The sequence below is a fragment of the Dasypus novemcinctus genome, chromosome 1, assembly GCF_030445035.2.
Source record: "Dasypus novemcinctus isolate mDasNov1 chromosome 1, mDasNov1.1.hap2, whole genome shotgun sequence".
NCBI lineage: Eukaryota > Metazoa > Chordata > Mammalia > Cingulata > Dasypodidae > Dasypus > Dasypus novemcinctus.
In genome coordinates this window covers 61,982,464-62,009,859 of record NC_080673.1, presented here as the reverse complement: position 1 = coordinate 62,009,859, position 27,396 = coordinate 61,982,464, and the positions used below count along the sequence as shown (strand labels likewise).

General features: G+C 29.7%; 1 protein-coding gene across 4 annotated transcripts in view; it reads left to right on the top strand.

The window, feature by feature from the left end:
- PCDH10 (protocadherin 10) overlaps positions 1-27,396 on the top strand; it is a 101,112-nt gene that overhangs the window by 13,545 nt on the left and 60,171 nt on the right. The window contains exon 5 of one of the 4 annotated variants that reach the window (XM_058290531.1): positions 26,228-26,848. The exons of the other annotated variants lie outside the window; for them this stretch is intronic. Within the exon in view, the coding sequence (XP_058146514.1) occupies positions 26,228-26,247 (20 nt within the window). The 3' untranslated portion in view covers positions 26,248-26,848. Of the gene's footprint in view, positions 1-26,227; positions 26,849-27,396 lie in introns of those variants that run through there. 4 annotated transcript variants of the gene reach the window in all.

Here is a 27,396-nt window from a genome sequence, read left to right as displayed (position 1 = left end):
ATTTTCAAATGCTCCTCAAATTTCCTTTGAATATTGCTCTCTTGCTTGCATTTCATCTGAATTATGGCAGAAGAACTTTTCTCTTGACATTTGAATCTCATTAGAGATCTCACTTTCTTATGGAGCCCAACATTATCATCTAATCATCCTTTTACCATAGTGACATTAAACACCTTAGGCACAATCTAGAAAGCAGGACAGGTGTCATTTTGGTCATTCAACATAATTTAGTAATATGTTGATATGGATTCAGATCTCTGCTCAGAATTAAAGGAACTGTGTGATATAAATATGTCAAAAGGAATGTTTTTCATTTAAGTAATAAAATATTAACATACATTAAAAAATTAACTAACATTAAGTCATTCGTGATGGTACGCAGCTCTTTCAATACTGGGATCATATTCTTTAGACGAATTATTTCCTACAACTACTGGGAACAATAAATATTATCTGAGATTTGGTAGTATATTTAATTTGAGGATTTTAAATTATACCATTTATTCTTTGCTACAGAGGAAGTCTTTCCTTTAAGGTGATGGATAAAATACTACTGAAAATTCAAGGTCAGGCCACATAAAATAATATTTGATAAAGATGAAATATAACATCTCAATCAAAAGATTACTTCTATTTGTATAGCAAATTCATGGTACATGGTATGTTTTTTTCTTTCACTTTCATCTTCCAGTGTGAAAAAATGGCATGGGAACAAAATCCTAAAACAAAAGATGAGGTAGATTTTAGCTGTAGCTTTTTTTTTTTTAATTGTTGACATGGGAGTTAAAAACAAGAAAACACTTAAAATTAAAAAAAAAAAACTAAAAAAACATATATTTCAGGTCTTATGAATGGTTAAGGTCAAAGGCATGGGTTGAGTGCACTCAGACCATGATTGCTAGATAATAATAGACAAGTTTGTGTATGATTATAGGAGTTGGTCTTTCATCAGATGCATACATTGTTATACCAATGATGATGAAAAATTTGTGTTTTTGGTTGGGCTTTTGTTTTTCATGAAGGATTGTGTGCAACTTTCCAAATTATTTAGAAATGCCATTACCCTAACATGATGTAGTACTTCAGCATTTTAAAACCAAATACTCGTGTCTTCCTATAAATCACCGATATTTGTTTTGCTTTATTTTTTGAAGTCATAAAATACAAAGAGAGCACAAATGCTTAAGGAAAAGTACAGCAATGTTTAGCATAATACCTAGGTTGTGATTTGGATGTTAAAGTCCCAAAGTTTAACATAGACAAACAACCGTTATTTAAAGTAACCTAAAATCTAATTTCCTTAATAAAGAGGACTATAATGCAGGCTTTGCTCTCAAAATGAGTTCTGTATTTGAAATTTTATTAATCAAAAATCAAACTTTTCCAAAAATTTTCAATATATTCTCACTATTGTTTCACATAAACAAAGAATATAACATTATAGATATACATTATCAATAATTTCTAGGCAATAAATTCAAAGGGCATATGATTTAAAGTTACTCAAATTTGAACTTCTAAATAAATATAAATATTATTTAATATGTATTAGCAGGAAAACCTATTTCTAATACAGGTTTTCAGTTCATCCTCTTTGGATCTTAGTACAGCTCTTGGGGAAATTACATAAAGAACTGAAATTGTAAATGTCTGCAAATGTCTCCTCCCTACTGACTAAGTTTTTTGTTTTGATTTTAATAATGTCAATATAATTTTAAGATTAAAATATTAATGCTGCATATATTTTAATGCAAAGGTTTTTAATCTTTAAAAATCTAGTATTCCAATTAGAAATCTGATTTCAAGAATTAATGGAAGTTGCTACCAGTAATGTATGTTGCTAGAAGTCGATGATTGCTGCTGTTACTTTACCAAGAACAATTGGATTTGTTTGCAAATCTAATTTGCAAATTTGTCCAGGTATATGTGCTAGAATAAATTAGTTTTTGATAATAATTTCTTTTTCTTTGTGTGTTTTAGCTAGCTCACAGCACTCAAAATTTAGGGTTTGGGTTGAAGTGTGACCTGGAAAATTAGCAGGAAAAAACTGTTACATTGTTTTTGCATATATTGTCCTTAGTTTTTCTATAATTCTAATCATTCCTGAATTAATTTTTTTCAACATCTAGTGCTTAATGCCATCTTAGATTCCCATAATTATCTTTAAAAGGACATTGTGGCATTTTTTAAAATTGGGCAGAGTCAATTTTATGGTTAATTTAATAGTGCAAACTATAAACCAAAACCATTCCTGACCACCTTGCTCCCCAAATTCATATAGTGACACTCGTTAATATTCGTATCATTTAACATCAGGAATGGAAATATTCTCATCTTCAGAATTAAAAATCATGTCCCTTATGTAATTAAAGAAGCTAAAAATTGATGCTAATTACTTGCTTTTAATCAGAATGTTTAAATAATTATTGAGGTAGCAGTTTTTCTTTTGCTAAACATTCATTTAGTTTTATACCAAACAGATTGTCCATTTTGATGTTCAGAAAAGTAGCTATATATTTTGTTGTTTTTGTAAAGCTCTACAATAGCCTAATCAGCTGCCACTGTCATTTATAAAATGATGACAAGGAATTGGTGATATACTTATGACATGAATGAGATCGTTCTCTGTACCTAAGAACTTTTATTTTTGTACCTTTTATTACTAATGTTAAAATTAAAAACTACAAGTAAACAAACAACACCAATGCTAGGTGTATGCAATCATTAAAACATGTACTTTAGTTTTTTTTAATGCCTGAATATAATTACATGTCCTTTTTTTAATATGTAGGAAAAGACCCTTGAAATGTATATATGTTGCATTTAATGAAATAAAACTTTTTTCATCATAAGTAATATTGAACACATCTCAAATATTCCCCTAATTAGTGATGAGAATTTTATGAACATGATTTCTATCATTTTTATAACATGATAGAAAATGATATCATGTTTTAATGTTGTAGTTTTTTAATTCTCTGATATGGAGCAAAGGAATACACTGAAAGACTGAGGAAAGAAATTTAAACACATAGACTGGCTGTTTAGATTTAGATTTACAGTATTTAGATTTACCTTAAAATGTTAATGAATGTTATCTTTGCTTCAGCTTTAGTTTTTATTAGAGTTATAAAGAAAATGCTAAAATATCACTTTAACTTTTAATTAAAATTGATAATTTTTTCTAACACTAAACAATAATGTTAAGATGAAATAAGAAAAACTATTCTTTTGAGTTTTGAAATAATATTTTATTTTTTATCATGAAAAATGCAAGAATTGTTTTAGAATTATAGACATCTTATTTAAAATATTTTCATCTTTTAATTTCCTTGTAAAAAAATCTGGATAGTCTGTAAATAAAGAACATAAAATTAATTTAAATTTAGGATGTTATTGAGAAAAGCTATAATTTAGAAAAAAACCCAGTGTTAAAACAATATACTTTAATATTATTTTTGAAATCATTCTTGCATATGATTTTAACTCCACATTTTTTCATCTAAAGCAGAACGTTTCATTTGCCAGCATACTAGAGTCCTGTTCATTTCAAAATAACATAAACAATATAGTACTAAAGATACAGCAATTACTATTTGGATATGCATAGATGTCTTGTGAATTAACATGATCATTCCCTAAGAATTGAAGACAATAGTAAGGTAATTAACCAATAAAATTTAATCTGAAATATAATTGTGAACATCCTTTTTTGTTTAGAGAATCATGCAATAGTAAATTATATGGAATAAAGTGATAGAAAAGCATTGGCATAATGATACTTACATTTCTAAGTCTGGAATTTTCCTAGAATCATGCAACTAGAATGGTCTGACTATGGAAAAGTGTTGTGGTTCATACCTGCCTTCATTTAGAATAAATGTCTGTGTGTGCCAAAAATCCACTCTATCTCCTGATCTCACTTTATTTTTGCCAACTGGTAAGCTTTTTTTGAAATTTCAATTTACCTCATCCATATCATAACAAAAGAAATGATGTCAGAACTTTGAAACATTGTATTTATTTTTAAATGTTGATGATACATTAACTACATCTTTTGAAAATTCTATTAGACATCTATATTATTTCTGTGGAGCTCTTTACATCTTCTAGTTTTGCGTTTCTTCTAGGAATGGTAGAACATGTTTTGTTTAGTAACATCTCTTCCCATCGTTCATCATCTCAGTCTCCCCACTGAGGGTTTTCGTAGGTTGTAGAATTCAATAGAATGGGAAAAGGATATATGCAACTCAAAATAAAAGGACTTTTCTTATTTGTACACATTACCTTCATGTTCACATACCATTGTGCAGTGTTTGCTTTGCTATTGTATATTCGGATGATATAATAAATATAGTATCAACTTAGCAACTGTTAAAGAGTCCACAAATAAGTACTTTTTATAAGGCCTTTTAACATTTCTCTTTATAGTTTCATACTTCTCTGAGTGAACATTTTTTTTAGTAATTTTTCTTTCTCTTCTAGTAGATATGTTTATTTCTGTTCTCATTTCTTCTGAGATGTGCTGTGTTTTAAGTTGCTTTTTCTGAATATTTTGTTCTCTCACTCTTTATAAGTATACATCTAGATTTGTGAACCCAATTTTTTCACTCTATTGGTTTATCTCTTTGTGACAAATCTCTGGCCTTAAAATCACCTAACATTTCTATTTTTCCATTGAATTTCTTTCTTGAGGAATTGAGCATACATCTCTCATTATCAAAATAGTTTACTGACCTCCACTCACTGAACAGAAAACAAATGTCAACATAGAATCAGGAAAAAAAAAATAAACCTCAGTTCATATTCTCTCTATATATATATATTGTTAGAATTTTGTGTTCACTGAGATTTCTTCTATTCTATGTCTTTGTAAAATGTTAATCTAACCACAAGTCATATTATTACTGCAGTTAACTGATGTAGCAGTTGACTGGCACCTACCTAGAACTCTACTTAAATAGATATTATAATATCTTGTTTCTTCTTTAGTTGTTGAGTAATGATCTACCTCAACTAAGATGAATTATAGTGAAAGCAATAACAATCATTGAGTTGCAGATATGAAACAGAACAGTTCACTTTATATCCACACAACTAGCAATTTCTCTACACAGAATTTATTTTTTATTTATTCAAACATGGGTGCTTCTCTGTGACTTAGCTCATGTCATTTAAAATGTGTGCCTTTGGGTGAAGTTAATATCTAAGAAATTTTTATTCTCTTTGTTGAAGAACTGCTTCCTTAATTTCTTTTATGAGCATATCCTTATACCTTATACCATTCTGCAATGTTTAAAGTGTCATTTTAATGTGACATCAAATCTAATAGATTTTATTTTGATTATTAAACCTGTGGTTTATGCAGCCTTCATATTCTAAACACAATATTTACGTGGATTATTAACTACTGTGATTTTCAAGTACTTTTTCATCATTTATTAGCTTTACTAAAATCTGCTTCTCCTCTACTGTTTTATTCCTGATACAATTACTATCTTTGCATAGATAGACTTGCTGTCCAACTATGACATTTTGTAAATACTAAATAATTATGTGATGAAAAGGAATGAATGGATGAATTGCTGTTTTTAGAGTACTCAGATTTCCTCTAATGTTGTCATTTTAAGTTTATTATGTACACATCTGCACTCAGAAAGTTTTTGATGATATTTCCAGGCAAAGTTTTTCTCTTTCTTCCATTTACTAAAATCTTTTATATTGCCTTTATTTCCCTCTAGCTAGTATCTACAGTTTTAAGAGGGGAAGTAGAATTCGAACTCTTTGAGAATATTGAAACATATTCTAACAGGGTGTTTTGTAAAATATAACTGATATTTTCAGCTTTTGGATTTTAAACTTCTTTTGATTTGTTCTAAGTTCATATGTTAAGGAGGAATTAAATTTATTTCCTTTTACTTAACTCTTATATAAAAATTTTGCCTACTCCCCTTTCTTACCTGCTCCTACATAGTTTATTTACTCTCAGCTTTCATTCTTTACCTCTCATCTTCATGTTTTTCATAACACTGATACACATATATTTTCCTATAATTTAGTCACTTGTTTTCTTCTTATTTGATTTCCATGTAGAATGTTCTTAGTACATAAGTGAATTTACAGATACCTGGTTAAATACAATATTGTAATTACATAGTGAGACAATTGATAAAAGTTATGGTTTTGTTTATTTGATATTTAACAATCTTTTAGTATGTGAGCCTTCATTTATTTTTAAAGCAGATTGTTTCATGCATTCTTTGCATTTATTGAGTTAGCATTTGGCATATTAATCTTATTCACAAAACTCATTTTATATTACAGATCATTTCCATCATCTTTTTTATTTTGTACATTGGAGTAACTTATATAAGCATTTTGTCCATGATATGAGTCTAACAAAAGAAGATTAGCAATTAAAAATTAAATTAGAATTGTTCAATGGAAAGGAATATCTGCTTGGTAATTTTTTCCTGCCTTATCATACCGAAGATTTATGGGTTCATATTTAAATGCATTAATTTATAAAGATATTGTATATAAGTCTGGAATTTACAAACTCAATCGCTTATAAATATCATTAAACATTGTTCAATACTCTGTGCCAGACTTTTATTGGGTCAGTCTGCGTCTTCTGAAATTCCTTTTATAGAAATTAATCTCATTTAGATAATATATCTTGGGAACAGTTTCAGAATGTGAAGTTCATTGTTCAAAATTAAGTAATAGAGCCACATTGGTGGTATAGTGGTGAGCATAGCTGCTTTCCAAAATTAAGTATTGAATGAAGACTAAATTGAGCATAATGTGAGTGAATTTAATATTTCCCAAAGTATAACAAAATCCTTGAAGTTTTATATTGAGGTCCGATAAGACTATCTAATCACAGCAAAATTTGACCTACTTCAATTAGAGTGATAGAGGATATTTGAAAAACAGTCAAACCCAAGAAGTAATTACATGGAAATGTACTTCAATGGAAACAAATTGGAAGTTGGAACGTTTGCAGCCAAGTATAAGTTACAATTTATTGGTTTGGGTTTTATTTCTTATTCTACAATGATGCATTACATGACAACATATCCATACATTATATATGTTAAATGACAAGGCAACTCTTGTCATTCTTTTTCCCAGAGATACATTTCCTTTATCTGTAAGGATTAAAGAGGTGATAGTTGAAACACTTTTGAAAAATTTCTGTATATGTTCTCTACAGTGTTGATCTAAATTATCAATGAAAGCTTTTAAGTCATTGAGTTAAACAAGTGATTATGAATATATTTTCTATGTTTCATGATTCATTTGTGTGGATACACTTGCAGATATATACATCATATCAAGGCACTATATTTTAAATCAACTTGTATCCATCAATTACCAGAGAAAGAACAGACTGTGATTATGTTTAACCACAAGAATAAATTTATTTAACTAATGGCTACTTTTTTCTTTATTAGAAGCTATTAACATGACAGTATGGTGCTTGTTGAAAACCAAATTAAGTGATAAAATGACTTTTGGACTATTATTTTATTTTTTATTAGAATTAATTTCTAGAGAATTACACTTCCAATGATTACATTGGAAGCCATACAAAAAATATCTAGGTATGTACTGATAGATATATTTCAATAATTGACTTACTTAAATCTTTTTTATAAGAAAAATATAATATACTAAACTGAGTTCTATCAAATGATATTTTAAAACATTTTTATGATGAAAATTTTCAAGCATATATGAAATTAGAGAAATAGTGTACTAAACTCCTCATATTTTCTATCACCTGACTTAAACAATTATCAAGTCTTGGCAAAAATGGTTCCTTCCACACTCTAACACATCTGCCCCTTCACCCAGATTTTCAAAGGTAAATCTAGAGATCGTAATGTTTCAGCCTTTAACATTTCAGCATGTGTTTATTAAAGTTTATTTTTCACATAAACAGAAGAACAATAATCCTTAAAAATGAATTTCTTGCTATCATTGACTAGTTATTCAAATTTCCACTATTTTCTCATGATCAAATGTACAATTCTTTTGTTTGATTTGTGATTGAAATAAGTCTCCTAGATAGTAATTCATTGCTGTCTTTCAGGTACTTTTGTTTTTAAGATTTTAGTATAGTATGCATAGAGAAAAAGTACAAATATCATAAATGCATAATCAAGCAATTTCACAGTGAGCATGCCAGTGTAATCAGTAGCCAAACATTATAGGTACCAAAGCATTACTACTCTCCCAAAACATCAATGCTCTGCCACCTTCCAGTCACTATCACAATAGTTACCACAGTCCTGACCTCTAAACAAAGATGAGTTTTCCCAGTTTAAAACTTTGTATAATTGGAGTAACTGAAATAATGCAGTATGTTGGAGGTTGACTAAAACTTTAGAGCCAATTATTTTCTATTATCACATAAGGTAAGCCATCAGCAAAGCCCGTTATTGATCAGTGCATAAACTGAAAAGATACTTTAGTTCAGGGGTTCTTAACCTTTTTTGTTCCACGGACCCCTTTGCCAGTCAGGTGAAAACCACGGATGCCTTACTAAGTCCACAATATACTGTGTATTATTTAAAAAATAAATCACACCCACACCAACACTTCCCCAGAAGAATAATGCTGTTTTGAATTTCAATTCAAGCTTGCGGATCACTTGTTAAGAACCCCTGCTTTGTTGTATGTGTTCTCCTTGGCTTTCATTCTTTTTACTATCCTTGGAGTTCTCTTCATATCTAATCTTTCAGAAATGCTTGATACTTGACCTAATATTGTCTTATTGATAGAAACATAATATTCCATTCATTTAGAGATTTTTTTAAAATAGAAAAGAACATTTAAATATGTTAATTGGAATACCAGATTATAACAAGAGTAGAAAAATCAACATGTCTGTATTTTGCATTTCTTTAAACCCAGGTTAGTGGATTGTGGCAAATTGCAGAATTTGAAGCCTAAAGGAGACTCTGAACAAAGAGAGTAACATTTTGGAAAATAGGATATCTGAAGAGAGTTTAAAAGTTTTGAGAGATTATGAATTGAGAAGAAAAGGGGTGAAATGACATTATAAATGTTAAGTATTTAAACAAATGCTACACAGATAAGATTTTAATCAGTTAATCTTTCTCTTTGAGAGGGGTAAAGAAGAAATGGATCTATGTTGCATCCAGAGAGATTTAAATTACACATTATAGGAAATATCTTGACCCTAGCACTTGCATTTGCTCTGGGGGATAGAGAAAAATTTTATTGAGAAAGCATTATAAACTATAGACATAAGCATAAGCCATTTGTGATTTGGTGGAATAATAGTTCCTAGCCCTATCATGTTTTATTTCCTGCAGAATGTTTTCCAAACACAGGGACTAGCAAAAGACTGAAGGGAATGCAGCTTAATTTTACTCAAATAAAAAGGAGAGGCAACTGAGGAAAACCTTGGTTTTTGTCTATTTCCCTCTATTCTTGTTTGTGTGTTGATGAGTTTTATCTTTTTAACTTTAGAAAAGTAAAAAAAAAAAATGTTTAGTTAAAATGTTTTTGTTTCTTCACACATTGAATTGCTGTGGAGGATGAAATGTCCATGCACAAAAATTAAGGGATCGTAGTTTTAGAAGGAAACTTGGGGAGAAAAATAGACTGTAAAAGCTGCATATGAAAATGTCCAGTATATTTTTAAATGTAATAATAACATAGATTGCATATAAGAATATGCATCTTAATGCACATAATACTATATTAATAAGCATATTAACTAAGCTTGAATTTTTAAGACTTTACATTATATAATAATAATTTATAAAAGATTACTACAGATTTCAAATAACAGTTTTTTTGTCAGATATTGACTATTCACTTTACTGAGCTGGCTTATTTCTTTTACAGTGAGAATATTCCACTTTTGGCATCATATTATTCTCTGCTGGATTTAAAGAAAAATCCTTGGTAACAATTGCTATGAAATGATTTGCAATTAAATACAAATGAAGCAGTTGTCATTAATGATTCAAGGTTAAGTGACCTGCTGTCTTAAACTTACTAGTAATAGAGGCTTCCATAAATATTTCAAAAGCTATAGCAAATAGCCATATATGACCATTATATTTTGGGTTAACATTTTGAAGAATAGACAACACTGCAGTATTTTTTGGTACTGTACACCTAAGAAAAATAAAATGAAAGAAATAATCAGATGGGGAACTGTGTTAACTAAACCTAAATTTAATAAAAATGGAATTAACTTCCTACTGAGCACCTATTTTATAGACATGAATAAATGAAATAAGACATGGTAAAGATACCGATTTCATAAGTATACAAAATGACAGTTATTAGCCAAGGATCATGGACTAAATCTTCTGTATTTCAGGCTATATTGAATAATTTTTAAATTATTTTTATTTTTAATTTTTTTATTATATCAGATGCATGGATATTTTATAAGTATACAAATATATTAAATTTTATGTAGGCAAATGGATTGTTTGGTAATAGAAAATGTAGCGAAGAATTTTGTTGTTACATGGAAGCATATTCAAAACATTTAAATTTAAATTACATTAGGTATTGAGGAAATCCATACTTTAAAATGATATTTTACAATGGCATGAAGATAATTTTTCTTTATAACACCAAAATATTAACTAATATTGAAATTACTATTACTTTTAAATGTAGGTTTATATTAGAATTATGTTTAGGGAATACATCACATTGAATAATTTAATTTTTATTTCTCCCACCTAAAATTGAACTTGAGATCTAGGAATGTACTACTTAAGAATTAGATTCCCTGCTTTGTAGTAATTCTTTGTAGAAATTATGTTTTCATAATGCTTAGGTAAAGTTTTTATATATCTAATATGGGAGATTACTTTCCCTTTAAATTAAAAGATTTAACATTTTTTACAAAGCACATAATTATATTGCTTTGAAGTTAATTTTTTTGTTTATATTCTTTTTAAAAATCTTTTAAAGTTCTTCATATTCAACTTACTTTCTTCTCTAATTTCAAATTGATAGAAATTGGTCCTATTTTTCTTAGAACTATTACTTAATATGAAGAAACAGCATGATAGTTTTAAACTATAAAAAAGTTTTTTAACCAGCTGATTTAGGCAAGTCCTTCCAAGCTGTTGACAAGTGTGACCCACATTCAGGAGAATTCATTATTTGAGCAGCTATTACATTCCAGTCTGTTTTGTTTGTCAAAGATCTAAATTATATATACCTTCTCAAGGCATGCTATATTGGAAAATGATAAAGGCTCATGAAACTCATCACAAACTGATGTATAAATTAGACAATATCTTAATTCAAAATATAAATATAATAATTGAATAAGTTGAAATTCTCCTGTTAGAGCTGTCCAAAGGAATATTAAAATCATATCAGGACTCTGGTTGGGACTGTAAGTGGAATTAGACCAACTTAATTACTAGTGACCATGCATAGCCTAATGTATCATTTGACATAAAGAACTGTACCTACTACACAGACCAAAATACTCAGGTAAGGTCATCTCATCATCATATGTTCTACAGCAGCTTAGAAACAGGCAGAAAATATTTTAATGATTGACATTTATTCTTCTAAACCCCTTTGTCCCACCAGACTTGCATTCGGGTTTTTTTAAACGAATTAATCAACTTTGGTCATATTATATAGAGAACTAGTGATAAGTTTTCAACTCCCTTTACAATGTAAATGAGATGTACCTGCTCACTGGTTGGATTGTGGTCTCTTCAGTAAACATTGAAAAATAATCTAATCTTATAATTATTAGGATGGGTTTTCCAAAGCATTACTCATTTTATGCATTTTGACTTTATTATAACTTAGAAATTTTCTGATTTTGTTTTCAAAATTTGCTTTGACTTTTTTGGACTCATAGACACCTATGGATTTTTAGAACTATGGTGTTTATATACATTCCCATCCCAGAGAAGTGATGTGGTACAGTTATGAGCTCTAGTTATGGGGCCAGTCTGCAGTGGTTTAAGTACTAACCCAACCAGTTACTAGTTGTGAGACCTTAGTAATATCATTAACCTTCCTATAACTCATTTTCCTTCTCTGTGACACAGATCTTCAAAAGCTCATTGTGGAGAGTAAATGACTTAATATTTTAAGCAGTTAGTGCCTGACCCAAAGGAAGCACTCATTAAGTGTTCAAGACAACCATATATTCAGTTAAAATTGGAACAATGACATCAGCCTGAGTATGGACAAATTAAAATTCTGGGCTTAAACTGAACTAATTATGCTCTCTTCTATTTCCAGAGAAAAATCAATCTCAAATGTGCTTTTCACTATATATCACTAAGTTATATCTTCGGTGCATATTTTTTTTCATGTAAAACATATGCTTTAAAAGTACATAGCCCCAGTTTTATTTTTTAATCAGTGAAACCAGTGGGACAAAGAGTATAGAACCAAAAGGATTATACCTAACAAAGATTAATCTTTATTCATTTTATAGTGATGTTAGTTACAAAAGCATGACTATGACTTTTAAATTTTCATATTCTCATTATTTTAGTTAATTTGTATATTTACAGTGAGTGAAGAAAGTTGATGATGTACAAGCAGTAAAATTAAGCTGATGAAGAATACACTTTTTTGAAACAACAGATTTTTATCTTTTAATATAGGAACCATCATATTATATTTTAAGATTGTAGAAAAAGAAATAGGCTATATTTCCTCAGGCCAAATAAAATGTTAAAGTAATAAAACTTGATACTACATACAATTTGACTTACCTGAATATTGATAATTGTACTATCCCATTAGTATAAATTCTGGGCTTACACGGAATGTTATAGACTCATAAGAGTCCTGATATCCCTGTGTGGGACACAGATGTCCTAAAATCATCCCATAAAGTGACTGAAAACAGTTTGTTAGTGTGGAAAGCTAGGTCTTCTGTAATATATTCTGAAGATATCTATATCTGCTCTACATCAATATTTGAATGTATCGAAACCCAAAAATTTCCTTGCCTGTTTTTTCTTTCACTAAAATTCAATATGAGATAAACCTGATTTTCTCAGATTGTCATTTTCAGTTTTACCTCTCTGTTTCAAAGTCAGACAGGATTAGCTGATGATGTCAGGAGCCCACTGGATAAAAGCCTAAGAAGTCACCCAAATTTACTTTCTTCTTATGGTTAATTCATTGGATTCTGTACAATTCTCATGTTTTTATAATTCTATATATTTTCCATCTTCTGTCTTTTACATCAATTTCACATGTATAGTACTGTTTTATCTGAATAATAAGAGACCTAACAACTAAATTCTAATACTCAATAGCATTTAAGAATGTATATAGTCTTACTTCATTTTACATTCATGACTCATATGAAAACAAAAATTTCTCATTTTTTCTTAAAATTTTGAATCTTCCTGCATTAAATAATGTTTCCCGGCTATGGAATTTTAAAAATATTTGTTTATCTTTTAATATTATGTTTGTGAATGGAACTCTTATAGTCAACTGCAATTAAGCATTTTCAGTCTCAAGATGCAATGATTTTTAGCAATTCTGTGTAGCATCAAGTTTCTCATTACATTAGCAGATAAATAAGATATTTGGTTTATTAGAACGAAAATATTTTTTGGAAAGAATATCTTGCAGTGTAATCAAGGAAGGATTCATAATGTTGTACTTCGGGGACAATACTCAAGTATTTTCTTTATGATTTTAACTGACAGAGACAAAGAGCATTCTAGGAATATGGGATAGCATGAATAAAGGTGTACAAATAGAGAGCAAATAATTAATATGGAAAAGTAAATACTCTAGGTTGCCAAATCTGTTAAGATAAATCCAGGGGGATAGTGGAAGTTAAGGTTTGAAAGTTAAGTGTTGGACAGATTAGTATGTTTTCAGTAAAAATAGTAATACCGGTAGTAATAGTAGCTAACAATTACTGACAGCTCATTCTAAGCCAGGCACTATTCTCATCACTTTCCAGAAACTAATCAATTTAATCTTCGCAATAACCAAATGAAGTGGATATTCTTGCTGTCCTCATTTTACAGATGATGAACTGAGGAAAAGACATGCCCAGTGGTTTAATAGCTAGTGAGGAAGAACCCTGCTTTTTATTTGAGACCAGCTGATTCCAGACATTATTTAGGAGAAAGTCAGTAAGGATTTGTGATATGGGGTTGTATTGGTGGAGTATTAAAGTGGTTGTTAAACTTTGTGGCAATAGAGACTGAACAAGAATATTCATGATGGAGAATGAACATGAAGGAATTGCTTTTGGAGAAAAGACATTTCATATGAAAGCAACGAGATATTTTTTAGAATTAGAGGGCTAAATGTAGCAATAAAACATAGAAAACATAGTTATTAAGGATGATTCTCAATCTTCAAGACTGGATGAATGTGAGAAGTTTGCCTTCCTGGTAATAATAAAAATTTCATGATCATGGAAGGAGTCAATTTTGATTGGAGACTAATGATCAATTAGGAACAGCCAAGAAAGTGAATTTCAGTAGAATGACAAAGGTAAGGTACCAAATACTATATAAGTTTTCTATTGTATGGTAAAGCAGTGAAAAAAGCAAATATAGTTCCATTTATTTTAACTTTTAAGATTTTTGAAAGTGAAAAGTAGACATAAAGAAAGAGGCTAACAATATTAGCTACATTGAAATATGGTTGGTGTTGTATTTGTATAGAAGAGACTTGATCAATTAACTGTGTGGGAACATTAATTACTTAAATATATTATTTTAAATTCTGTAACTAAAAATTTATCTGTATCTGCACTAATTCTGTGAGTTGTAAAAACAGATCTTCCTAGGGTAAGATTTACTAGTGAATGTCTCTCCATGAAAGAAAAATCTCAGCCTAGCAGCAAACTTACATTTAAAAAAAAAGATTTAGCTTCATAGCTGTAAAGTGAATTTATTATCTGCCTCTGATCATTATCTACCTTATTTATTCTTCATTAAAATTTGTAGGAAAAAATGCCCAGTCTACTTCTATAGGTTCCTAGCTTTTATTGCCACTGACACTGCCTGAGACTTGAGTGAGTGGCATAGAATTACTTCTTTAAGCAGCTCATTTTACCACTTTTTTCCTTTTGGCGTTAACCTTAGAATTGAGTTTTCAGTCACAAAATAACCAGGCAGTCTTTTCCACTGAAAAACGGCCTGCTACATTTTGACAATTCAGAGTGGCATAATGCTAGCTATTTCCAGATATGTAAAATATAAGCCCTGAGTCCTCTATTGGCCTCTTTGAGAAGACACACGCACATTTTCTTTTGTGTTCCTTTCTGACTAGCTCACCCAAATAACGGGGTCTCTTCAACTTTACCAGCTGGCTTTTACTGCTCACTGATTAATGCATTTCTCTAAGAAATGTACAGTGGCTTTCTGTGGCACCACAATAACATTCACATTTTTACTAGTTAAAAGTTCTTTATAATTAATCTTTGCCAACATATTCTGCTTCATGCCATTCAAAACTGTCAGTTTCTTGATTCGCTAGGTTTTCTCAGACCTTCTTACCTTTTCACATTTTCTTCTCTCTCTGGAATGCTCTCTTTTGTACAGAAATACCCCTCGGCCCCATCTGTGTGGCCATCTACTACCTACGTCAATGAAGATTCAATTCAAGTTCTCTAAAATGAGAAGCCTTCCCCAACGAAGAGATATATTCACATCTTTGTGTAATTTCTTACAGATTCTTATACATGACTACTGTTTTAAAAATATTTTGTAAGACAATTTTTATACTTCTCTGTTTGCTCATCGACTGTGAATTCTTTTGGAGAAAAATTTACCCTATCCAATATCTCATCAAATTCCAATGTCTCAGAACTGTGTCCAGAGCTAAGCAGACTCCCAATGAATCATCGATGCATCAATGAATCAACATATAATCAATCAATCAATAATAAATAAAACATCTTAAAATCAAAGAAGCAAATGTCATATTTTTCTCTTTAGATATCTGGCTAAGATAAATTAATATTCTGTAATTCTTGTAGTCTCAGATTGCCCAAAACAACCCATTTCCCACCCTAAAATACTCCCTGGATTTCATCTCTTTTCTGCTTTACATGATTTTTGTACTCTTTTTATTCTGCCTTAATTATATGAGCTTTAATATGCTTTTTTTCTGATCCATCACTTTCTGTTACACAACTCTTTAAACTTCCATTTTCACCATCATCAACTGTTAATTTTACTAATCTATTTCTTTTCAATTTTCTGCCACATGTCATTAACAAACATATATGTAAATATTAATTAAATTAAAGGTGATCTTAAATATGAACATAAAAGGAGAACCACAGTGGATACATGATTATGGGAAGCAGGCTGTTGATTTTGACCAAAATACCATATGAACTATACATGGAGACAATTTATCCGAATTTCCTTAGTTTCTGGGGTTTCCATTTAACAGATCTTAATTCTTTGGTATTCTTATTCATCATAATTATTGCATAAGCAATATTCAGATTTTTTCTTAGTTATCTGTGTTTTTGTGTTTTGTCGCAGCAAAAATGGAAAGGGTACCTCAGCTGCTGCTATTGATATATTTTTTAAATTTTAGTAACATAACAGAATTCTGATTTTAGCAAGAACTTTATTATGACATATGTAGGGAGACTTGCACATTTGTCCTATTTTAAAATAATACAGCTACTTTATCTATACATATACCTTATCACTACTTTTTAATCTAACTTCATTATTGGCTCCCCAAAGAGTCAATTATTTAAAATTTGATCTTTTCTCTCTAATTAATGTGATATCTTTCATAGACAGTATAAGTATAAAATGACATGTTTAACTTATTAGTTGTTTAAATATTTGCAATACTTAAAATGGACTATAATTGAATGTAAAATTTAAAGTAATGGAGTAATATAACTAAGGATTTAAATCTTGACATTTAATTTTAACCTTTGACCAGCATGATATAGATATAATATTTTTTGAATATTTTAGCAATTTTGTGATTTTTTTAAGGCTGAGTTTGATGACTATCCATCATTTTTAAAATTTCTGATCAGCTAACACTAGGTTAAATGCAAAGGAGGGAGAAGTTGCTTTTAATGTGTTTCTGGGTATAACTAAAACTAAAATGTCTATCTAGGTTTAGATTTTAGAATAAATAATTTAAAATTGTATTTATTGTGAAAAGGAGAAAGGGCATTTTATATCTGTTCCATGAAAACAAAAAGATTTCAATCATAAACCAGGATTAAAATTTCATCATAATACAAAGAAATAATTTAAAAGACAAGATTATATTCATGCTTGACAATCGTGCATTAAGTATAAATTTATATTTTGGCTAATTGAATTTGATTTCTCTACTTCCTTTTGGGTGCTGAACATTCATTTTAAATTATATTGATGGAAATATGTATTAAATTATTACACGAACTACAATCATACAAAATAATTAGAAAATACAGTGCAAAGTTTTTCTTGCCTCAGCGATAACTAGCATTATCTGTGTGATTGTGGAACAGATTCCTTGAGGATATGATTGCCAGATTTAGCAAATAAAAATACAGAATACCCATATATTCCATGGGACACACTTATACCAAAATGTTGTTCATTTCTAAACTAAATTTCAAGTGTAATTGAGCATCCTGTATTTTATCAGGCAACCCTACTGAAGCCTATAGCCTTGGAATTCTTAGCCCGAATTAGTGTATATGTGAGTGTATGTGGATGGGATTGTTTTCTGTGTCCATCTCCATGGTCAATTATCATTTTTCCCTTGTCAGATTTTCAACTCCCCTCTAGTCTGCACATCCTGCTTTGAATCAGCTATATACTTTGACATAGAAGTAACTGAATAATGTTAGGGGAAATCAGGTCATTGGTATATTAAATAAATCACCATCTTTTTATACAGTTTCTAATTCTTTCAGTTTTGTGTGTCTCTTTTTTTAAAATTTTATTTTATTTATTCATTTTTTAAAAAATACTACATTCAAAAAATATGAGGTCCCCATTCACCCCCACCACCCCCACCCCACCGCTCCCCCCACAGTAACACTCTCCCCCATCATCATGACACATCCATTGCATCTGGTGAGTACATCTCTGGGCATCGCTGGACCCCATGGCCTGTGGTGTGGAATTTGGATGATTTATCACTTATTTCCATAGTTAATTCCTTAAGGCTATACAAAATCTTACCCTTAGTTAAGTATGCCATTAGATACATGGCTATCTACTTTTAAAACATTGTTTTATGTACTTATTCTTCTTTCTGCAACTCACATTGCAGGAATTTATGCTTGTTTTTCCTATAAAAGATGATGCTGTGCACATCAGGAGTAGTTGGGTGAATATTGTGATACAATATTTTTGTTTACTATAAATGGGTCTTTACAGACACATTTCTATATTTAAGGAATGACCAACCTAGTTAGGCATTTTGCATGCCTTCTACTTTGCAAATTAATGCTAATTTCAATATTTCAGGAAAGTAACTAATTACATCTCCTTATAATGATGTTTTGAAGGAAACTACTCGAAATACAAGTGTCTAAATGTCAGTAAATATTGTCAGCTCTGTAATTCTCAAAATATTAGGCACCATTTATTCTTTAAAGGAATTTATGGATATCATGTTAGAATTCTAGAAACACAAAATAATGGTATTCATCTAACTTAATTAGAGCATATTCTTTATTATTATAAAAGTAAGATATAATTAAATGAATTGTCTTCAACAAAAATTTCAAGAGTACTTCTTTATTGCCAAGGTAAAGAAGGTAATTTTCAAATATTTCTAGAACAAATTCCAATTTCCATGTTTTAAAGGATTATTATAGATGGTTGCAGAAAAACTTCAATGATATTATCAACATTGAGAGACATATATGCTAAAATTTCCTAAGCATATGCTAATGTAGGGCTGGTGCATTTTAAAATAATCTTGATTTTAAGAGACTAATAAGGCACATTTTGTTTGTCAAAGAAAGCCTGGTATAGGGGCCAAACTGTCATAGAGGTAGTGGCGGGGAGGGGGGTGAGGGGGGAGATGGCTTACTTTTTTCTTCCCTTCAGGGAAAATGTATTCCCTTTTCAAGGCAACAATTTTTGTCACTTTTGGATAAGTTTTGACTTGTTCCCTCCAGTCTATAAAGTATAAGAAAGCATATTTTTTTAATATATTACAAGTGTTTCAATTTTAAAAATGTAACGGTTTAGTGCATTTAAAATAGATTTTCTGAATATTGACAATTCATGTGTCTAGATGGAAATGTTATAAATGATTATTGTGTTTTTTAAATATCTTGCTAAATTCAATTCATATAATGTTAATATTTTCAAACTGTATCGTCTTAATTAAAGGAGTTAATATATGATCACTCTTTTGTGTTAGAGTTCAATGCACTCTTCTTTAGGATAATTAATTAGAGGTAAATATTTTAAACAGAAAATAAAATTGAGATACTATCATTATATTTATCCTGTTAAGAAATTAGAGGTAGCTGACATGGTTGCAATCACTCATAGAGTAGATATTTCCTAGTGAACCAGTTTTAAATGTACTACCAACTTTGTGAGAAGGTACTTTTGAATTAAAAAAACATGTACACAGGCACATATTCACATGCACATTCACACACACACATGTATGTATAAATTTCTAAATACCATTGGGCCCTCTCTCCAGAAGGGATTCCAGGGGTACTCACTTCCTGATACAAAGCTATGCAAGGGAAACAATATAATAGTCTTGCAGTCTGTACTTGTGAACAAATAGAAACCCCTATCCTCAAAGCTGTTAATTAAGTCCTTTCCCATAGCAATAAAATTTGGTTTAAAAATAAACACTCAGCACCTTCAGATTCTAAAATTTTCCTTGGTGTTAAATTCAGGACCTTTCACAGTTCATCTACTCTGCTGAGCACAAAGGTAACTTAAAGTCTATAAAATAAATTTCTTCTTTGAATACACTATTCATACTGAGAAAATTGATTTTTAATCCATAGGCTTCATATTGGTATATAATTTCTATCACAAATACAATGTAGCAATCTTGGTAAGTCTTTAGGAAGAATCACTGAGTATTTAAGTTTGCCAAGGTTGGTAGAGGCATTTATGTCTGAAGAGAATATTATGCTTACCATGCTTGTCTCCTGTCTTAAAAATGATCCATTTCCATCATTCATTGATATAAAATGATCCATTTCAGTTGTTCATTGATATACATTCCTATTCCACAGATCTATATGTGTCAATTTTCTTATCTTTTAAAATGTGGATGAATTTATATTTTAATCTAATAATTATTGATTTTAAGCAATGTCCTAAGCAATGCCTATGCAGATGGACTAAACAAAAGGTAAACATTTGGTTTTGCTGCATATCTCTTAAAATAATAGTGTAAAGGATTGTTTGAATCATTTATCTCACAAAGTTTGCTTTCTAAAAGACTAATCAAGTTTACCAATCAGGACCCTACCCACAAATAATTTCTGATTTCCCAGATTTATTCTATAATCCCTTATCTCTGTTAAACTAAAATAAAAATGATGAAATAAAAATGCAAATATCAAAAGAAAATAATGTGAACATTATGAAATACACATAAGAACTCAGAAATCTATGTTGCACTAAGACATTAAGACATTGGACAGAAAGATGACCATGGGTATACTAATAAATGGGTTTCAGCTTTTTAATAATCCATAATAAACTACAACATACAATTAATGTTTTTATTTTTAATATAGATTTTTAAATTTTAAGTAGGTTTGTATTTTTTTGTGAGGAAGAAACCATCATTTACTATCTGAACAATAACAACTAATTTTTAGAATAAAGCTATTCAAACAAGAAGATAAAAGACAAATCAAGCAGTTACCCTACTTTCATAGTTAATGCCACTATAACCATTTCTGAATTCTAGGATGAAATGGGGGAAAAAAATCTTTAGAGAGATTTTAAAGGATATCCTCAAAAATGGTTCAGAATAAAAGAGAAAAGTCAAAAGAAATGATTATTTAAGCTTTACAGATCTCTTACTTTAAAACTGTCTTTCAGTATGTGATATGCTTTTACACAGAGAACAGAAAGCAGATGTTTCTGACTTCCACAGGGGTAATGGGCTCAAACTCTTATAACACAGATTCAAGTCATATATAAAGAAGTGTCCTGACCATGAAGATCATTAAACTTTTGTTAGAGCTCTGGAGTAGGTTATTGATCTCAGCCTCTGTAAGTTTGTCACAGTAGTGGAGAGTCTCAGTCATCTGAGATGTTTGACGGCTGTTCTTTCTTTCATTTGCAGAAACAGATTAAATTACTTCACAAGGAAAATGTATCACTTTAGATTTTATGGTTTATACTGTATAAAATTTAAAGGGTATATTACTTCCAGCTATGAAAGTATGGTAATGAATACATTCAACTAATTAGATTACCATTTTAATATATTGTGTAAAAATTTTTTATCGAGTAATTCTGTAGATAAACAGTATACTGGTACTGATACTTCTACAATTATTTTTTGTTAAATACATATTCCAGTCATTCTTCTGAAGTGATTCATCAGAATATTTAAATGTCCACAGTTTAATGTCATATTTTGTAGATTATCAAAGGCAACAACAGTGTAAAGAAAAATATACATCATGGAATTTTCATAAAAATATACATAAGCTAAATCATAAGATAGATAGTTGACTCTTTTTCATACTATACTTTAGATGTTAAGGTAAATAACTTAAAATTTTAACTTTCTTTGACTCACTAGTGAGGAATAAATGCTGTGCATGAATAAATAAATTTTAAATGGAACACAGACAACCTCTTTCTTATATTTAGATTTGACTCAAGATAATACCATTTACTGATTTTGAAGGACCCAATTCCGACATATGCATAGCTGGAAATAAATGCATTTGTAAAATGAAAAGAAGAAGCAAAAATTCTCCAAATGTGCTTTGCTAATTCCAAAACATGTATAGAATTAAGCAGAAAGCATAGAGATTCAATGTATCTAAACCTTTCTCCCTCACATGAAATACATCAGGTAATGTATAGGTACTTTACTAAACATTTTGGAATACTTACCCTTGGGAAAGCCGCTAAAGTATAATCATAGTAATCCACTTATTTTTTGGATAATATTAGTTTGCTATTTATCCAATGTTTACCCATAGAGTTCCAAAAGAGTAAATGATTATTTAATATTGTAACTAAACTCTTAAAAATATTGAAACAAAGAAAATGTGACTATAACGGTGGTAATAATATATTTCATTTCCTGGCAGCATTTCAGATAAGTGGGATTAGTTTTTGAAATATAGGACTACTTCCCTCCCCTTTCTAATTTGTCTCACCTTCAACGTCAGCTCTAATATTTGTCCAATTCAGATCTGCATATCTGAATTAAGAGATCAGTGGGAAGAAGTAAATTTAATAAAAGGTGATTATATTACTCAGAGATGTACTAGAATAGGTGGACTTTAAGCAAAGGCAACACCTGTAATTCTAAGCATCAATTAAAATATGCCTTTTAAATTTAATTTATAACTGAGATATCTGATATTACTTATGCTAACCTTCAGTGTTATTATTATGAAACAGTTTCTTTTTGTATCCTGATCAAATCAAATGAACATAAAATATGTGTGCTAATAGCCTTGCCTATAGCAATCTTTTAACCAAATTAGAAATATTTTACTTATTTAAAGCTCATATTAGGTTGACTAATTTCTACATTTATACTAAGATGTAGATTTTTAGTACATTCATTTTTTTCACATAATGAATTAGTTTTAGGTTGGGTGGTTACCCCTGAGTTTCTTTTGTCCTTGAACTACGTCAGTGATGTTTTCTAAAAATCAGCATTTTCTCATTTTTATTATTAAAAGAAAAATCTTCAACCTGTAAATAATAATTCCAATTTATTTTGAAAATAATGTAATATTATTTGTAGGGTGATCATATTTTCTGGGTTTTCCAGGACAGCCCAAGATTATGTTTGATGTAATTATTAATATTTTTTCCTTTTATTCATAAAACTTTCCAGTTTGTTTTTGAGTTATTTTGTGACCCTACTTATTTGTTCTAATTTATTTTATAAGGTTGAATTTCTTTGCTGGCTAACAATTCTAATTTACTAAAGTGTTTTAAATTCTGATTGGTATAAACAAATAAATTTGGAATCATTTTTTTTATTCTTTATTTTCTTTTAAATGTTACATTAAAAAAATATGAGGTCTCCATATACACCCACCCCACCCACCCCACCCCTCCCACATCAACAACATCTTAATTTGAAATCACTTAAATTCAAGGGTTTTTTTTTTCTGAAACAGGTAACTTTATTTCAAGGGTATAGGAAAATAGAATTTTATTCTATTAAGATGACTACAAAGCAAAGGGTTATTTATTTATTTACTGCGTATTGGAGATTTATTCTCTTTACCATTATGAGAAGGTAATTTATAATAGCTATAATGTAGTCCCATGACACTGCTGACCTATCTTATAATTCATGATAATATATGATATTATAAAACAGATTATTTTATTTAATACTGATTAATACACAGTACATGTATATATTCATTTTCACTTTACTTTCTGCCAATGATGTTACCTAATTTTATACTTTAAAGTGAATATCTCGCTGCTAAAAGATAAACTAGTGAAAAAATGTTGGATCGTCTGATCTGAAACTGAATTTGTTATGAAAAATGATAAATGAAAGAATCAAGGAAAATAAATTAGGAAAATCTTATAGCTGAATTATCTACTTGATATGAGTAGAAATACTCTAAGAAAAGGTTTGAAATAACACAATCTTACCTTCTTTTTAAAAAGCTATTAGTGACTAAATTAAAATAATTCAGTTATTCTATTTAACAAAATTTCAAATTTTCAATGAGATATACATATCTCATGTGATATTTATCTCAGTTGAATTTTCTGGAGCTTAGACACTTTTACTTTAAAGCTATTATGTCCTGGATATTAATCTAAGGGATACAATTTCTGATTTCTTTGGGTGTATTGTCAAATATTATAAATACTAAGGCTATGTGAGAAGAAATAATCTTTATCATTGCAAATAAACTACTTAAAAATCATAAAATTTCAACAGTTGAATCTGGACATTCTGGTTCAATATCCAATATGTTTCTTAAGACTAATACAAAATTCATAAGCTTTCCCTACTTTGCCTTTACCCTCTTTATGAGAAAACCGATTCTTTTTAGGGGATAAATGTGCATTTTTAAATCTCTGTAGGCAGTAAAAGGGCTTGTTAAAGTGAGATAAATTAAGCCTAGAAAACTTTTGTAATTGTTACTCCTAGTACAATATTTTTTATTGTATATTGATTTAACACATAAACACTAGATAGATTTTGTTAAATTAAATATATAACAAAATATTCATAATTTTTCTAAAGCCTTGTTCTAGAAATGTAAAGGTTAAACTTTTTTTTTTCCTACGTGCAGTCTTGAATCTCTCATGTGAGTAATTTTGAGAGAGTCCTAATAAGTTTATTTTTAAAGGTACTGGGAGTTCTATTGTGACTATGTCCCTGACCGCACCATGTCCTGCCTGTGAAAGAATGGTAGAATCACTGTCAACACTTTCTGAAAAGCACCAGCAAGCATTTTGCTGCTAATTGAGTCAAAAAGTTACTGAGGTTAAAATGAGAGTTCACATTACATATTGGTATGTATAACTGACTTTACCAGATTGAATGAGAAGGAGCTTGTGCAAAAACATTTAGAAGTGGACATCAATGTAAGGGATTAGTGTAATTGTGAAATGTTATATACATTATCAAATAGATAAAGCTTTCTATATTGAATGTACTTTATATAGATCATTTATGTGTACATAAAATTTTAAAAATAAAGAGAATTGACTGTTAATGAGAAAAAAAAGTTACTGAGGGAAGATAAAGGGTCTATAAAGTGAGTCCACTTATAGTTTTAAAAGTTCCACCTATTTCTTTGGCATCAACTCTAAAACACTAGTACATACCTGCAATTGTAAATAGTGAAATAAGAATGGTTTTGTAGATAACTTTAAAAGCTAATACCACATAATTTATAAAGTTGATTTATAAAAATGTCAAAGTTGTCATTTTCAGAATACCAAACAAGAGAATAACTGTGTTTATTAGAAACCAAGGTAGTACTGATGTATTTTAGCACAATATGGATCTGGCGTGGGGGTACAACTTGCTTCCATTCATATTTGCTTCCCTTACAATAATAAAAATTTTTTTCTGCTACCAATTAGCCATGTGACTGAAAGCAAATCCCTTAGTTTTCTGTGGTTCAGATTATTCTCTATAAAATAAAGGTTTTGGTTAGAATAGATAATCTCCAAGATTGCTTCCAATTCAAAACTTTTGATTATTAAAATTATTTTTACAATGCAGCTGAATTAATCTATCATTTTGGGAAAAGAAAATATTTAGGAAATTAATATTTGGGTCATCTGCTATTTGGGGTATTTGTATCTGATATTTGGGAAGAGAAATGTACTTATTTCCAGTTTCTCGTGAATGCAGAGCTTTTGACTGTCTTGTATGGCCAAACACAAAGTTTGTTATATAATAGGTCCTCAATAAATATGTTTTTAACAAACTAAGTTCCTATTAGTGTTCCATATTGGACTCCAAAACAGCATTTATTATTTTATGAAAATAGAAAAACTTACATATAAGACTCGTAAGAACAAAAATTAAAATGAATAATCAAAATACCTAACATTTAAATTTGATTCACTTCAATAACTTATATTACTACATCATTACCTTGAAACTACAATAAGAATTTCCACCCAAAGTTAGATCATTGATGCAGCTAGATCCTATCAGCTTATTCAATATGAACCAAGAGATAAGGAGTAATGAGGTAGTGTTTTTGACAGTTCTTTGAAATTTAAGTGATATTACTTTATTATATTTTACTGGAAGATTTCCTGTGAAGATGCAAATTTAGAATACATGGAATTCAGACAGAGGGTGGGTTTTCCATTCTTTTTTTTTTTTTTTTTTTTAGAAAAGTTGTGGGTTTACAGAACAATGATGGGTATACGGGATTCCCGTACACCCACCCATTAACAGCACATTGCATTGGTGTAGAGCATTTATTACAATTTATGAAATGTACAATTTTAAACTAAAAAAGTCAGCCTTTTTTTCTTAGAGTGTTTTTCTTTCTTTTTCACAGCACGGAAAAGGATATGCTAGTCAATTCTACAGACTTACCTGAAGCAGCATGATTTGCACAAAAGTCGACCAACAAAAGCATCAACTTTTCAACTTCATTATCTTGGCCATCCAGTTAGTTCTGTGTAACTGAGCGTTAGATTGCCGGCGGAATCATCGTGGCCAATTATAGGACCTAATTGCTCTCAGCAGGCCTGAGAAATGAGTTGAAATGTGCGGAACTGTAGAACTTTAGAGGCAAATTATGTTGCCTCTCCGATCAGTGTGTGCCTGTTTACAGCACTATATATCTTTCTCTCTCCAAATGTCACTGAGCCCTTTAGATGTTTATATTCACCACGAGAAGCCAGTCATAAAGATAAAGGAAATTTGTGCATTATAAATGCAATATCACTGTTTTAAACTTGACTGTTTTATATTATTTTTGTGTGATCAAGTGTCCCCAAGCTATTCCAACTTTACAAGAGAGATTGTGATTCTGTTCTTTTCACTTGTGGGTTCTAAAAAATGTTGTATTCTGAAAACCCACAAAATATCAAAGACATTCTGTAGTTTATACACCGTGTTGCAAAGTGTTTACTGTACTATTTCAAAGCTTCTGAATAAATATAAAATATATATATATTATATTATATAATTTTCCTAAAATGTGGTACAACTTAGTTGGTTTTTAAATGGATTCATATAGTCCACATCATACAATAAAGTAAAAGGTAATCCAGGGTCCCAAAGATAAACGTACTAAGAAAAAATCATCATTAATAGTTTTCCTCCCATCTTTCATCTTAGTCTACCCTGTTTTTCCTTGTGTAAAAGAAAATGAAACTCTAAGCTACAAAATTTTGTCAAGAACTTGTACTGAATTTTCAATGCCAAAGATGTAGCTGTCGATGTTATCAGTCAGAGCACTGAACATGTACTATCAAAATATCTAACAATCTACATTATTTCGATTCTATTTCTATGGCTTTGAATTTAGAATCACTTAAAACTTTTATAAAGAATCTATCAATTCACCTATATATGTAGTTAGGAAAAAAAAAAAAGAACACTAGGTGTCTGTACATTTTGTGGTGTAAAGTATGTAATTGAAGGTTACTATTTTAAGAAGTCCTCAAATCATGTAACTCATATAGAATTTTATTTTACATGGTTTTACAGTCTTGTGAC